The 16443-nt window shown below is 40.1% G+C and overlaps 1 protein-coding gene across 6 annotated transcripts in view; it reads left to right on the forward strand.

The window, feature by feature from the left end:
- Nucleotides 1-16443, forward strand: part of TNRC6B (trinucleotide repeat containing adaptor 6B) — an 81731-nt gene that overhangs the window by 29262 nt on the left and 36026 nt on the right. For 5 of the 6 annotated variants that reach the window (XM_023729061.1, XM_023729057.1, XM_023729060.1 and 2 more), the window contains 4 exons: nucleotides 1127-1201; nucleotides 2296-2341; nucleotides 3835-3971; nucleotides 9064-9189. In XM_023729061.1, coding sequence (XP_023584829.1) covers nucleotides 1127-1201; nucleotides 2296-2341; nucleotides 3835-3971; nucleotides 9064-9189 — 384 coding nt within the window. Of the gene's footprint in view, nucleotides 1-1126; nucleotides 1202-2295; nucleotides 2342-3834; nucleotides 3972-5045; nucleotides 5217-9063; nucleotides 9190-16443 lie in introns of all 6 variants that reach the window. The other variant, XM_023729063.1, reaches the window with a different exon arrangement.

Raw genomic sequence — 16443 nt, forward strand, 5'->3', positions numbered from 1 at the left:
TTGGTGCTGTTATGTTGTCTAGTCTGCTTTTGGTCATTTACAAGTTAACAGTGAGACCAAATTAAATGAAAGTTCAGAATACTGATGACTGAAAGGGAGCAACTGAGTGAAAAGTACTGAATACCGCACTCAGATTTAACAACCAAGATTTAATTAATTGAGGTAATTGGGAAGTGAATGCTTCAGCTCTGTGACCAGTGAGTCTAGCCTTTCATGCTGAGAGCTTTTTTGACCTGAAAATCTGTTACTGAACTTAAAATTAGTACCTCATCATTTTAAGAATAATAAAATTGACATAACAAATACCATCACAGCACAAACAGAATTTTTACCTATAGAATGTACAAGTGCACAAGGCCCCAGCATCCCCTTCCCCACACTTCCTGTCATAGTTCCACCTGCCTTTCCACCCCTGCATGTCCTCTGGCATAGTTCCACCTACCCTTCCTTTCTGCAGAAGTAGGAGTAGGGCTGAGGATTGGTGCGTTGTTCGTGGGAGAAACTAGTTTGTCCCACCCAAAAGCAAGCAAACAAAAAACCCAACCACCTCTCCCTCACTTTGCCCGGGAGGTTGATGATGTGTCTTTCATGGTCTCTTTTCCCACTGGGGACCAATGTCCTTTATACTATAAAAATAAATGGACAAAAGTGCTACATGAATGAGTTCCTCATTGCATCGAACAGAGAGGATAATGACAAGTTTAAATAGGCCCCTCTTCGAATAGCATGCAGTGTCATCAGACTCTTTTTTCCTGACATAAACTAGCTTGGGTTACAAGGAGAAGAGCCTGCTGAAAGGGAAAGCATTAACATACAAGAATGTTATTTTAGAAAATTCGGTATTGAGTTCCTTCTGTTTAAAAAGTAAAAACACTAGCTGACGGTATAGTTTTCCGGTTACTTCTAGTTGAATGATGAATAAAATAAGGATGAAAACATAGATATAACTAAGGCTTATTAATCATTTAAACCAACAGGTAAAACACCAAAATAACTAGTTAAAGAAGAGTAGTTCGGGTTCAAAAAGGTAAACTTTTGGTTCTGCACTTTCAGTCAGAGATGCAATTCAGATATGAGATTGAAATTGAATAATTTGGTTCTGAGGTTACACATTTCGTTTCTGTAGTGCTCACTAAAAGGAGGAAACAGTGATTCGTGGATGAATCCGCTTGCCAAACAGTTTTCAAATATGGGATTGCTGGTAAGTTTTATTTTTCATAAGTGTCATGTATCCCAACTTTTACTGTTTAGTACAGATTTAAGGCCACTGCCACATACAGTACAAAATTACAGATTTAGAAACTGGTTAAGCAGTGTTCTTCATCTTTTGGATTAAGCAGTATTTCTGCTCTATTCTTTTCTCTTCCCTTAGAAATACTCCCAGCATTTAAAGGTTATGGCTTTTGGATTGTAGTTGGTGTGTCCTGTTCCTTAGGAGGAAAAAGTCAGACGCTTAAAGTTTATGCTGTTTGTTCCCTGACCACTCTACCAGTTTTAGTATTATAATTTTATTATTATTTTTAAGGACAGCAGTGATTCAAAAACTAGAAAAAGATTTTGAGATTAACTACATGGGGAATTCTGTAGAATTTTTAGTTTATCTCTTGGCAGCATTGTTGGGGACACCCTGTCCCTGGTTGCCAAAAGATGAATGACTTGACTTGGCTGCACATTTCAAGATTTGACAACTTGACAAGTCATGCGAAAGAGTTGTCATCATTTGGCGGCCACTCATGGAATATGATCCTGGGTCAACTGGAACTTGAGGACAGGGACTTACTTGTCCAAGCAGCTGTTTAGCTATTGCTCTGTCCATAGATTTCCTGAGGCTAATTGTATGTGAAATTTGAATTTTAAGAATCCAGGCAAAAAGCAACCAAAACTAGTTGTATTAAAATTAAACAAACAATTCCATACTGATTGTAATAAAAGTAAGTCATTAAGGTGCCTGGGTGGCACAGATAGTTTCTACTCGGCTGGTAACCAAAAGGTTGGCAGTTTGAACCCACCCAGCAGCACCGAGGAAAAAACAGGCCAGGTGATCTGCTTCCGTAAAGACTGCAGCCAAGAAAACCGTATGGAACTAAGTTCTAGTCTGTAACACATGGCGTCTCTGTAAGTCACAAAAACAACAACAGCAGAAGTAAGTTACAGTCTTTGTTCCAGTTTAAGGTTCATTTCACAGTACCTTGTATAGTGCTGGTAGGAAGATGTGGCTCTCAAGAGAATAATGACACTTCTGTGATTCAAACATGTGCAGCTTTAATCCTCTCTCACCTGTTCTTTGTTTTTCAGAGTCAAACGGAAGATAATCCAAGCAGTAAAATGGATCTGTCTGTAGGTGTGTATTACACCATCGGTAGGAATATAATATATTGGTGTTAACAATATGCTGTCGGGATCCCTTGTTCAGTTTGAGCTGGGATGGGTGCAATTCAAGAGTCATTTTTGAACACTTATCTGTGGAAGGTACTGTGCTAGACACTAGGGTAGAGGTTGAAAACTCAACTGTAAGAGCCAGGAAAATCATGTCAGTGAGCGATGGGTGCCAGGTATGAGAACATGGAGGGAGGTGGAGGGCTCTGGTGAGCAGTGGGGAGCATCTGGGCCACCTCAAGGAATCAGCCTTGCTCTGCTCTTAGAGGAAATGCAGTCCCAGCATTGCCACGTCTTCCCGTTTTTCAAAAGAGGCCTGATCTGTAAATATTGGAAACTAATTCAGATTTGTTAAATGTTGTGTGAGGCCAAACAAAGTATGTGCATGGCCCTGCCAGGCACAGCCCTCAGGCTGACAGCTCTGGCTGCACTAGGGTGTTTCATGATCGACAGACCCTCCCCCAATGAGTGGTAGGGACACAGTGCCAGCCCTTAGACTGGGAGTTTCACAATGATGCTGCCACTCGCCCTGAGGACCTTAAGAAGAATCAAACCAGGAAGAAAAGAAAACAGCCCTGGGCAGTTAAGGGAAAACCTACAGTCTTTGATCCTGGATATTTTTTAATATGAGAATAACCAACAGATAGACTGCCCGGGGCACTGATCGTGGCAGCATACAATAGCAAATTGAGAGTGCTGAGAAAGGAAGGGGATGATTGTATTTGGGAAACTCCATCGTACAGTGAATACATCATCTCTTGGGTTTGACTCTTGTTTTAAAAGTTCTAAATTTTAGTTCAAGGTCCGTGTCTCTTTCATCTCTTTATTCCCAATAAATATTTAAAAAGGAGCCCTGTTGGCACAGTGGTTAAGCGCTTGCCTGCTAACTGAAAGGTTGGCAGATCGAACCCACCAGCCACTCTGCAGGAGAAAAATGTGGCAGTCTGCTTCCGTAAAGATTTACAGCCCTGAAAACCCTATGGGGCAGTTCTACTCTGTTCTGTAGGGTCGCCATGAGTCGGAATTGACTCGACAGCAACAGGTTTGTTTTGTTTTTAAATGTTTCACAACCCCGACTGACCATTCAGCAGATGCTAAAAATAGCAAAAATAGACAAATTATCTTTACTGAGGAGTTCTGAATTTATGAGCACATCAGTAATCAGTATCAGTTTTTTTAGTCATATTTTTTCCAGATTAGCCCAAAGGCTCTTTTCCAGTTTTCTATGGAAGACATACCACAAGAGAAACACATTTGCGGAGGGTGGGGGAACCCACAAGTGTCCCGGGGGGATACAGCATCAGCCTGAACCAATAAGAGCTCTTACTGTCTCATCCCTAGAGAGTAGAAAAAGCTACCTGGCACCCCAGGGAGGATAGTGGGGCAGGTCACTCTTGGTCATGAGGGAGATGTTGGTTCTTGAAATTTGTGCTCTTTTTGTTTTGTTTTTCCTTCCAGATAAAAAATTTGATGTGGACAAGCGAGCAGTGAATCTCGGGGATTTTAATGATATCATGAGGAAGGATCGATCTGGGTTCCGTCCACCTAATTCCAAAGACATGGGAACCACTGATAGTGGGCCTTATTTTGAGAAGGTTAGTTGAATACTTTGTTTAAGGTTAGTAATTTGTGAGAACCACTTTGGTTCCCATTTGTCTTTTGATAATTGATTCCAGGAGAAAGCATAGAGTTACTGAACTAAATTGATGAGCAAAACACACACTTCACCGGCATTTAAGTGTTGATGTACAAACAGCTGATGTCAACAGGTGATGAGGCAGGAGTTAGAACCATCTGTCCTTAGAACGTGAGTATTGTGAAGAAGGGCTAAGTTTTGAAAAAATCCATGGCGGGGAGATGATCTGACTTTTTAAAGTGGGGAAGTACACACTCAAAACGTATAGATAAAATTTTCAGAGAGCAATTTATTCTGAATTGTATTTTCTGCTACTGTGCAGCTACAAATTAAAATTTGGGATTCTGTGCAAATGCCTGTGTGTTCTGAGGCCCTACCTTCTGGCTTTGAAGAGGTGACCTAAAACTTTCTCCTTTGCTATTTCTAAGAGAGCTCTTTTCTTATCTTTCCGCCCTTTTCCCACTGATCTGCCTTTAGTTACAGTGGTATGCTTTTCAAATTCTCAACTACCTGATTTAAACAAGTAATTGATACATACTGGTTTTGATTTTTAACATTTCTAATGGAGGAAATTACCTCTTGATTCAGAATGCCAGTTTGCAGTGCCCTTGGTCTTGGGAAAGCAGTTAAAACCAAAATTGTTAGACTCGGCACATTTTTGACACCACTAAGATGCTGATCCAGACACCATCATATTCACTAGAAGATTGCGCTGGCTTCTGTTTCCGCAGCGGCATAGTTCAGTAATCAGTATTAGATGTATAAAAATAAAGTGTCTGGCAATTTTCGTCTTCCTGCAGTGGACAGAGTGTGTTACTAAGAGGATAAGAAAAATCTCTATCAAAGTGAATGACAGATGCTGTCTGTTGGGCAAAGTGTGATGATGATGATCAGATCCGAATTCTGTCCTCGTTTATTGCTAATCCATCTAACTTTGTTTATTCTTAGTGTTTCTCTCTCTTTTCCCTTCTTGCATTCTGTTGCTTCACTAACCAACACTCATTGTGATTGGCTAACTACTACTACTTTTCAGCTGACTTTGCCTTTCTCCAATCAAGATGGGTGCCTTGGGGATGAGGCTCCCTGCTCTCCCTTCTCCCCTTCTCCCAGCTACAAGCTGTCTCCCTCTGGTTCCACACTACCCACCGTCAGCCTTGGAGCAATCGGCACAGGGCTCAACCCCCAAAACTTCGCTGCTAGACAAGTAAGGAGGCCTCTCAAATTTGTAACTGCTTGGCTGTGGCCTCGCCTTGGCCCTGGTCTGCAGTTTATTGCATTATTTGTCTGTCTTGGGAAATTTGTTGATTACTGAATGCACAGAATGATATTAAGTGTAGGTTTTAGATCCTTTCAGTCCATAGAACCCATCTCTCTTCATGTTTCTCAACACGGATTTTCTTTTAAATCTGTTTCTTCTGTCTTCTCATTTTTGGTTATAACTTCACACTTAAGTTAACTAACAGGAAAATGTTAAAGGTGAAATAGATACCTTTTTATAACCTAATTTAAGACTACATTTGCTATTTGCCACTTTTAACAGATTGAATGGCAAATCATACATTTGAGTCTTTTCAATTTAATAAACCTGCTAATTCAAAAATAGCGAAACTAGTATGGTTAAGCATTTGAGGGTTAGAGCGTTTTAAAAGCTAGTGTCTTTAAAATATAATAATTATCCAGAGAAGGGTAACTTTAATATTAGATAATGAAGCCTTGGGAAGAGTAGATGATACTCAAATGGGGCAGTGTTTCATTCAGCCTGGAACAGCCCTTTCTTAGGGCCAGGCTTGGCAGTCCTCCAAGGAAAGGTTGTGCAAGAGAAACAGAATTGGCAGGGCATAGAGTGATGCCTCCTCAATTTCCCAGGACAGAGGGGATGCAGCAGCTTCTGTCACACCGCAGTTGTTCTTTTGTAGTTTTTTCGGAGAATACAAGGAATTTTGGAGCCACAATGCTTTTGTTACAGTGATTCCAAAGATGATCATTTTTCTAGCCATATTTGTATGACCGCTTACTTGGCATGGTGGCCTTCACCTCAATATGTCTTGGGAGGACTTTGAATTATTAGTTGTGTCCGTTCTGTTTCTCCATGATAGCTTTCACATATAAATTAAAGGTTGATATAAAATAGCTCCTTTTACACTATACCCCTCAAGTTGCATGTAGGTCTTTGATACGCTTCCTAATTGTTGCCTTAGCACATTTTTAAAAATGGATTATACTACATCCATGTGTTCAGATTGGTACCTCTGGATTGAGAGTTTTAGGTAATTTTTTCTTCCCTTTTATATATCACTGTATTTCTTAAATGTTTCCACAAAGGAGGTGGACAGGTGTTACTTATATAAACAGAGAAGAAACAACTATATCAGTGTTTTTTGAGCTCTTTGTTTTGGGTTGAGGTACAGAAAATATAAAATAGTCATAACACTCTTGGTTAATGGTGATCGTAAATGTGGTTCCAGGATCACGTAATTAACAAATGCAGTTAGTACATAAACTTTAGTAGAGTAGACCAGCAAAGGAAAGATGTTTCTTCATTTTTTGATCTCTGGATTGCTGCAGAGTTCATTGTTAACCAGGTTGGCATGCGTGTTCTATCCAAACATGGTCATGGTTTTCTCAGACTGCTTTCACAGAGTCAATTTAATATACTTCATAATTAAAAATGAAAACTTAAGATTTTAATAATTCCAAATCAAAGAAAGTTTCAGTCAACTTGGTAACTTTGTTTTTAATTTACATACTTTTCTAAATTAAAATCTATAGTTGGAACAAATCTCACCTATAACTTATGAGAACTTAGGTCTTCATAAAAGCTTGATGTACAGCAGTACAGCTTTAGAAATAGATAAACCAGCATTATCATACCTATAAGCTTTTTATTACCATTTTACTAATTTCTAAATATAACCCCCAAAATGGCAGGATGTACCTGACTGCCACTAAAGACATCACTCTGATATAGCCAGGAAGCTGTATCAGAGCTAAGGTAATGGCCAACTTGTGATGCCAAAAGGCCATATTAAAATATAGGGAAGGTATTTTTTTCAGATAGATATGTGGAACAGATAGATGGGTAGAGCCTATTTACTGGGAATAAGAAAGTGGGGCCTGATTTTACAAAAAAATAAGAAAAACAAATTCTTTTTAATAGTTACCAAAGGAAAGTTGAAATTAAAAATTTCACCCACAAAGCAGTTTTGACCCATCAAAACATGAAGTCTGGCCAGGACTGTAACTACTAGAAACCCCACCATTCAAGGACCAGTCTGTGAATAGTTGATGTCTAATAACGAGGTCATTGCTCTGATAGTAAAGTATAAATGAGAAAGATCATTGAGAAATATTCTTACTGAAATAAATGTTTCCTGTTTTCCTGGGAATGAGCAGTAGGCAGACTGCCAACTAGAACCCCACAATCTCGGACAGGTTAGAACCAAGCCATTCACCTTCGAGTGATGGTTTGATTAGTAAGACGAGAGAAGTAGAGATATTGGTGTTTCTACAGTTAAAAGGTTTTTTCATGTTTAAACAATCCTCTGAGAGGCATAAAATTTATGGTGGATCTTTGATTTTTCTTTTATGAGACGCACAGATTTTAATTGCCATCTCTACTTTATGGTCATAGTCATTTTTATTTTCAGTACTTTTTAAGTTCATTAGTTTCCCTGTAGCAATCCCTTAATCTATTTTTGAATTCATTAAACCTTCAAAATATCTTTACTGTTCTCAAATTTAATGATGCTATTATGAAATTTTTCTCTAAAATTACCCATTATGATTTCAGGAATAAGATGATGATGGTGACTTCAGTCAGAGTATACATACTCAGTATAAGTAGTAGTGTAGCTGCCTTTGCTGAACATGTTCAGTGGGACATTTTCAAGTATATGAAATTTTGGGGTCACGAATGTTTGCAAATGATGTTCTCATCCTACAAACCAGGGCATTAACGAGTTCTGGGAATGCAAAGAGGGAAGTTATTAAGCTGGTGGTGGAAAGACAGAATGGAAAATACAACATGGTTTGATGATGGGTGCTGTCAAAGCGTTTTGAGAATGTAGAGGTGAACTCAGTTAATTTGAATGAGAAACAAGGAAGAGGGTTTAGGGGAAGACTTTGATGATGAAAGTGATCTCTGAGGGGGGTCTTAAAGAGGCCAAGTGAACATGATGTAGAAAAGAACCTCAGGTAGAGGGGACACTATGTGAAGTTATCACATGTGGTTTCTTTGCTGAAGGACTTTTCTTAGCTGGAAACAAGTCAGGAAGGAAGAGCCATCGTTAGCTCAGAGTAGCTCTCAATAGCTCTCTGATTGGAACAATCTAGAAGTGGCCCAGTGACTTGGTCCTCTAGGAAGTTAAACTTATTTTTATCGAGGCTGTGATAGTCATACATTTGAATGAGAAGGTGCAGGTGAGTAATACCTGTTTTGGTGTCCATGGAATGACTTTTCACTTTTTTTCTTTCTTCCTTTTTTATCTTGCAGTGTGATTGATTCAGGTTTCATAATCTAGCAAAGAAAGGGGACAAACAGACCCAGGACAGGGAAGTGTGTCCATAGTTAGGGTCCTCATGGGTCTAGGCTCACAACTGGATTGAACTAACCAATTCAGAGAAGTGATACTGTAGTGTCATGTTATAACTGATCTTGTTCATTAGCCTGTGATTTTACTCAGGTGCCTTTCAAGATGCATCTCAGATTATAAGGTTTGAGAATAAACTTGCTTTAAAAAAAAATAAAAAAGAGTGATTGAAATAAATGTTATATTTAAACCACAAAAAATAATTTAGCGCTTATTCTAACACTGGACTAAATTTAACCCTTTCCATTTATAAAGTTACACCAGATGGTGATAATATGCCCATGATTCGATTTGAATAATTTTCCTGAGTGTTCCAAGACGGGGAACTTCTCAGTTATAAAATTCTGTGATTCCATGGAACACAGTCTGCGGTTCCTCTGAGGGCTAGGAAATCCGAGCTGGTTCTTATTTGCATGTTTCTTACGTTAACAGAGAGCCTGACTGTTGTTGTTACATTCACAGGGTGGCAATCATGGCTTGTTTGGAAATAGCACAGCACAATCGAGAGGTATGCACACACCAGTGCAGCCGCTGAATTCTTCTCCTAATCTCCGGGCACAAGTGCCTCCCCAGTTTATTTCCCCCCAGGTAAGCAGTTTCATGTTTCCACCATTCCAAATCAAACAAGCAGGTGGTTGCCAGTTGCTAGTTGACTGGTTTTGTGGCCATGAAAGAAATAATAGTTACCTGTCTAAAACGTGAAAAATCTAGGACCGAGACTCTGAACAAAATTAATCACTTTTCATTTTTTTCTTGTACTGTGCATACAAAGCAGATGTTTGCATGAAAAGCATTATGATTCTTTTCCTTTTAAATCTCCTAATACTGTAGTTTTTTAATTGCGTATACTTGAAGACTTTTATAAAATATGTGTCAACATTCAGAAGTTGATTCTTCTTGAGGATTCACCATCAGATAAAGAGGAGAATTGCCAGGTTCTGGGTTATTCTGAGGAGAAATATGCTAAATGCTGACTGGATGGTCTAGTGGGTGTTATAGAACTAATCAAGTGGCAGAGACTCCTGACTAAAATCTAACTTCTGCAGCAGCTCTGTGTAGGCTTCGGTTCATTGAATACCACGGGAACCCCTTAGGGCCATTTGTTAGTGGGAAATGTACAGTTAGTTGTTTTGGGTAAAGATAAGAGAGTTGTGTCAGTCTACCGTACACTCAAGGAGCCCTGGTGGTTCAGTGGCTAAGCACTTGGCTGCTAACCGAAAGGTTGGTGATTAGAACCCACCAGCTGCTCCACAGGAGAAAGATGTGGCAGGCTGCTTCCATAAAGATTTACGATCTTGGAAACCCTGTGGGGCAGGTGTACTCTGTCACATAGGTCTCCATGAGTTGGAATAGACTCGATGGTACTCAGCAAAAACAATTGTGCACTCTCCCTCGTACCGCTTTGTGAGAAAACAGGTCTGAGGAGCTGAGTAAAAGCTGATAAGCCCGTGTAAGGACTCAGTATGTGACCTTAGTCTCCTTCAATTTTACTTTAATGAACTAAGATCAGGAATGTTCAGTCTGTCCTATAAAAGGGAATGGGGGCACTTAACTAGATCCAACCAGTAGGTTATGAAGGGTTGTTTTTTTGTTTTGTCTTTTTTGAAAGGCCTTTTAAGGCAGGGACTTAAAATATTTATTTGAAGTCATAATCTGTAGGTTTCAAATTCCATTTTTAACATTCTGAGTCTTGATCTTTCTTGGTAAAGGAAGAAATATTCGTCTGCCCCCCATCCTAACCCTACTGCCCCTACATGGTCCTGCCAGGGAGTCTAGGATGCTCCTTCTTGCCCTCCCTCTTAAGTTTCAGCCATCCTTCAAACCCCAGTTAGGAGTGTGTCCTCTGGACAAAGCTGCTCCTCACTTCCCTGGCACACCACAATGGCAGCGTCCTCTTTATTCTTGGAGCACTTTGCAACATCCCTGGTTTCAGATTGCCGAATGTCTGTATTGTGCCAGGTACCATGTTAGTGATGCACACATGAAGAAAACACCAGCTCTCTCTTCACAGCCTTCTGGAGTTGGCCAGGGAGGCGATAGAACACTCGGTGAATAATTAGAACACAATGATGAATATTATGGAGAAATGTTCAGCAAAGTTTGGGGAACTAGGCCAGGCTTTATACTAGCGGTGACATTTGAACTGGGTCTTGAAGAGAATGCATCACTTTGCTGAGCACAGCCACATTGCTGAGCAGGCGCACGTGTGCAAGGGGCCGTGACATCTGAGAGAACGTGACATGTTTGGGAAATTACAATTAGTTTGAATAAGTAGTTTGAGCTCTTTGAAGCTCACATGGTATCTAGAGTGAAATGGGAAAAAATTAGGCAGAAAATTTGAGACCAAATTTGGAAGTTTTGTTTGCCTTGCTCTAAGGATTTTAGACTTTGTGCTGTAGGCCATTGTTTGTCAGCATGGTCAATATCATTATCTGGGATGCTAGTTAAAAATGTGGCCCCCAGGTCTCTCCCAGTTTACTGAGACAGAATCTCAGGGTTGGGCCTAGATGCCCCAGGTGATGATACTGTGTACACACTAACATTTGGCTGTGGGGGCAGTGGTGGTTTGCATGAATTGTCACTTTGCATACAGGAGACCCATGTTCGATTCTTGGCCAATGCACCTCATGCACCGTCACCACTTGTCTGTCATTGGAGGCTTGCATGTTGCTATGATACTGAACCAGCTTCAACAGAGCTTCCAGACTAGGATGGATTAGGAAGAAAGGCCTGGTGATCGACTTCTAAAAATCAGCCAGTGAAAACCCTGTGGATCACCATGGTCTGATCCACAACCAATCAAGGGGATGGTACAGGACTGGGCGGGGTTTCGTTCTGTTGTGCATGTGGTTGCCATGAGTCAGGGACCAACTTGATGGCAGCTAACAACAACGTTTGACGACTACTGCTATTGATGGTACAGTGTCAAGCAAGGTTTTTCAGCTGAGTAGTGATGTAGGAGAATTTATGTTTTAGAAAGGTAACACTGGCGATAATAGAGAGGACATATCTGAGAGGCAGAACTAGTAGAGAAAAGGAGACCAATTGCAAGGGTAGTCCAGGAGTCCAGGTGAGGCAGTGGCAGTGGGTTAAACCCTCTTGTGAAGGTCACTGATGATCTTTGGGTTGTCAGATAACAGCAGTCTGTTCTCCAGTCTTATCTTACTGGATGAATCAGCAACATTTGACATGGTTGATCGCTCACTCTTCTTTGCAGCACTTTATTCATTTGGCTTTTGGACATCTATATTGGGTCTCCATCTGCCTCTCCTTCTCCATCTCTGTTACAAGTTCTACCTCACCTCCCCAACATTGAAACTCAACATGTCCCAGATCTCAATCCTTGAACCTCTTCTCTTTGCCATTGCTAGGTGTTCTCACCCAGTTTGATGACTTTAAATACTGACGGTTTCAGAATTATGTCTTTAGCCCAGACATCTGTTCTCAACTCCACAGACTACTGGGCATCTCTGCCCGGGTGGCTAATAGGCATCTCAAATTAACGTGTCCAAAGCAAAGCTTCTGATTCCACCCCACATCCCACTCCAGAAACACCGTCCTCCAAGTCAGTGGTACTGTCATTCTGTAAGTGCTTAGGCCAAGACCCTGGAACTAGTCCTGTCTCTTTTCACTCTCACAGTCCACATCCAATCCATCAACACATCCTCCCTTCAAAAATTTATCCAGAGCTTGACCATTTCTTAGCACTTCCACTAACATACCCCTGACCAAGCCACCATCAGTTCTTTCCTAGATTATTGCAGTGGCCTCCTGACTGGTCCTGGCCCTGCTTCATTCAACAGTTGCCTGTCTCGAGTCTGTTCTTCACCAAGCAGTCGGACTGGTACTCTAAAACTGTGCTGTCTAGTATGGTAGCCATTAGCCATGCGAGGCTATTGAGCACTTGAAATGTGGCTAGTGTGACTGAAGAACTGAATTTTAAATTTCATTTCATTTTAATTGATTTAAAATTAAATAGCTATACCCGATTAGTGACTACTGTATTGCACAGTGCAGATATAGACAATTTCTATCATCACAGAAAGTTCCGTTGGACAGCACTGCTCTAAAACATTTAGATCGTGTTACTTCTTTACTTAGAATCTTATCATGTCTCCCTCTCTTGCTGAGAATACAAAGCAAAGTCTTTACTGTGGTCTTTGAGGCTCTTTGTAAAATACCCAATCCCACCCAGTAGCCTGTCACTCTCCCATATGTTCTGTCCTCTCCAGCCAGCTGGTCCCACGCATAGCGCACATACTCCTGGAATCCTCTTCTCTCAGATTGCTACATAACTTAATCCTATTTCCTTCCCATCTCTGCTTCCATGCCACCTTATCAGAGAGGCCTTCCAGGGCCAAGCTATATAAACTGTTTCTCTGTCCACCATTGTTGCATTCCATCCCTTTACCCTCCTTTAGTTTTTCCTATGTTCACCTGTTCATTGTTTATCGCCCCACCCCCTTCACAATGGCAAGGTCGTCGTCTGCTTTGCTCACTACTGGATCCTGAGCACTTAGAACTATGCATGGAACATGTTTTGTACTTAGTAAATACATGTTGAGTCATGGGAAGATGGATTTCAGAATGAAAGTGCAATTAAATTAGTCTTAGAGACTTATGAGTCATAAATCTTTTTATGACCAAAAGTATTATATGCTTTACTTGGAAAAGTACTTGTGTTCCTCTGCATTTTTGAAATTTGTTTATTTAGCAAAATGCAGTTAACATTTATTTAATGCATAGCATGTATTTAATGTGTAATGACACAGGATGTTAAAGTGGTGGAATCTTAAGTTTTTTTTCTTGATATTTGCATATCTTAAAAATCAAAGCTGTAAAAGAAATAAATAACAATAAAGGTGTTGGGTATCTCTTAGGAAAAAAAAAAAAAGTACAGACAATATATTAAGCCACACTGAAAGTTTAAATGTTGTTAGGTGCCCTCGAGTCAGTTCCAACTCATAGCGACTCTGTGTACAGCAGAACGAAACACTGCCGGGTTCTGCGCGATCCTCACAATTGTTGCTGTGCTTGAACCCATTGTTGCAGCCACTGCATTCTCCATTTTTTTGAGGGTCTTCCTGTTTTTTCCTGACCCTCTACTTTGCTAAGCACGATGTCCTTCTCCAAGGACTGATCCCGCCTGATAACATGTCCAAAGTATGTGACGTGAAGTCTCGCCATCCTTGCCTCTAAGGAGCATTCTGGTTGTACTTTTTCCAAGACGGATTTGTTCCTTCTTTTGGCACTCCATGGTATATTCAGTATTCTTTGCCAGCATCATAATTCAAAGGCGTCAGTTCTTCTTCAGTCTTCCTTATTTGAATAGTGGAGAAAAATTCTTCCAGAAATCTCTCGCCCAGATAACGACGACAGGGATTACTTTACACATCCCCTATTCAGACTTTGTTGGTGTACAGACATGCTTTGCACGTCATCGCATTCATGGTAACTCTGTCCTGCTATTCTTTGTTACCATTCTGTCATAAGTGTTTCCGTTACTACATAGTTTTTGTGTTGACTGTTAGTGAAGGCATGAAGTTTTTCGGTGTTGACTGTTGTTAGTGAAGGCGTGAGGTTTCATCTGGTAGACGTACCTTGATTTACTTAAACATTGCTCCCCCCGCCCCATTACTGGATATTGCTTCTCATTTTCACTGTTACAAAACTTGCTGCAAAGAAGTCCTTACACATAAATATTTGCCCACATTATGTTTAAATTTATGTCCCCAGAGTATAATTTTTGGGTAAAAGGGCCTCAAAGTACATAACATTTAAAAACTTCTTGATAAATATTATCAAATTTTAACCATTTTATAGGGGCAGTCAGTATTTAATGTAAACATAGAAAGAAGACATTGAAACTCGTCTTTTAAGATCCATTTACAAACGTTCCTGGCCTTGGGTTTCCAAGGGTTGCCTTTTTTCTCCTGTTCCTTAGATATTCAGACAGTAACATTTTCTGGCAGGCTTCAGTCTTCCTTTTAAATTGCTGTTATTTTGCATCTGCAATGCTTAGTGAACTGCTGTATCGACTCCAACAAGAGCTTCACTTTCTCCAAACCCAGCTGGAGATTGAAGGGCTCCTAAGCCAGAATAATTAATGCCCTGCTACCTGGGAGTGTGGGAACCTGCATTTTAATTACTCTGCAGACCAGGTATGAGAAGCCAGTTGCCAGGAGCCTAGTGGCCCTGCTCTCGGATCCTTCTGTGTTCATTGGAGAAGGGCAGTACCTCTGTGGTCTGAAGAAGGGAGATGTTGAGCAAAGCTAGGTAGGACATCCTCCTAAGCGTGGCCTTTGTAGTCTTTATAATTGTCAACTTACGGAACATATGAGATGCTGGCATTCAAATGTAAGTATAAAAAGGCCTTTTGTTAGTTTTCCTTTGCTTTTCTTTATACTCCATCTGTCTACTTACCTATCGTTAAATAATATCTTATTTCATTTTGCATGTTTTTACACTTTATGTGGTGGAATCATACAGTATACAGTATTCTCTGACTTTTTTTCATTTGACATTGTTTCTGAGATTTTTCTCATGTTTATTTATACAGTTGTGGTTCATACAGGGTTCCATTATATGAATACACCATAATTTATTTACCTGTTCTGTTGATACACCATTTAGCTTGTTTTCAGATTTTTGCTGTTATGAGCAGTGTTGTGTGAACATTCTTATACTTGTCTGCTAGGATAAGTTTCTCTAGGGTACTGCTGAATCATGCACATGTTCCCTTTTACTTTGAATGGTTTTTTTTTTTTTTAAAAAAAAGCTAATTTTGAGTATTAGGAATACTGAAGGAGAAAAGAATAATGAGAGTCCCTGGATGGTGCAGATGGTTAAGCACTCAGCTACTTATCAAAAGGTTAGTGGTTTGAATCTGTCCAAAAGTGCCTTGGAAGAAAGGCCCAGTGATCTACTTTTGAAGGGCGACAGGCATTGAAAACCCTGTGGAGCACACTTCTGTGTTGACACACATGGGGTCGCCATGAGTTAAATCAACTTGACAGCAACTGAGTTTTTGTTTTTTTAGCAAGGAATGGCATACATTCTCAAGACTGAAGAGAAATGGTCTTTCCAGAGACCAGCAGCTTTGTTCAGTAGAACTTTTTAAACTAAACAAAAAAGGGAAAAGAAATGAAAGCTCAGAGAACAGGCATTTATTTTGAAGGCCAGCAGGTCTGAGGACAAAATAAGCAGAGGAGATTTCAAGATTTCCAGTGAATCATAGAAGAAAACTTTGGAAAGGAAGTTGGAAACACTGCTGATGGCCTAGAGCATTGCTGCCCAACAGAAATGTAACACGAGCTACATTGTGTAATTTTCAGTTTCTAGTAGCCACATTTAAAAAGGTACAAAGAAATGGGTAAAATTACTTTTAATAATGTACATTCTTTAACCCAAAAAGCAAACCTGTTACCATCAAGTTGATTCTGATTCAAAGTGACTCTATAGTATAAAGTAGATCTGCCCCATGAGGTTTCCAAGGAGAGGCTGGTGGATTCGAACTGCTGACCTTTGGTTAGCAGCCGAGCTCTTAACCTTACTTTTAATAATATACATTCTCTCGCCCAATATATCCAAAATATGTAGTCAGTGTTTTAAAATTATTAATGAAATTTTTACTTTTTTTTTTTAGTACCAAGTCTGGTATGTACACTTACAGCATATCTCAGTTTAGACTAGCCACATTTCAAGTGCTCAGTAGTCACATATAGGACAGCACAGGTCTAGAGCCTAGAGATCTGTGTGAAGTGTAGCTACTGTATTAGTTTCCTGGGGCTGCTGCAACACTAATTACCAGAAGCAGAATGGCTTAAAACAACAGAAAGTTAT

Source organism: Trichechus manatus, unplaced genomic scaffold, assembly GCF_000243295.1.
Source record: "Trichechus manatus latirostris isolate Lorelei unplaced genomic scaffold, TriManLat1.0 scaffold00027, whole genome shotgun sequence".
Lineage (NCBI taxonomy): Eukaryota > Metazoa > Chordata > Mammalia > Sirenia > Trichechidae > Trichechus > Trichechus manatus.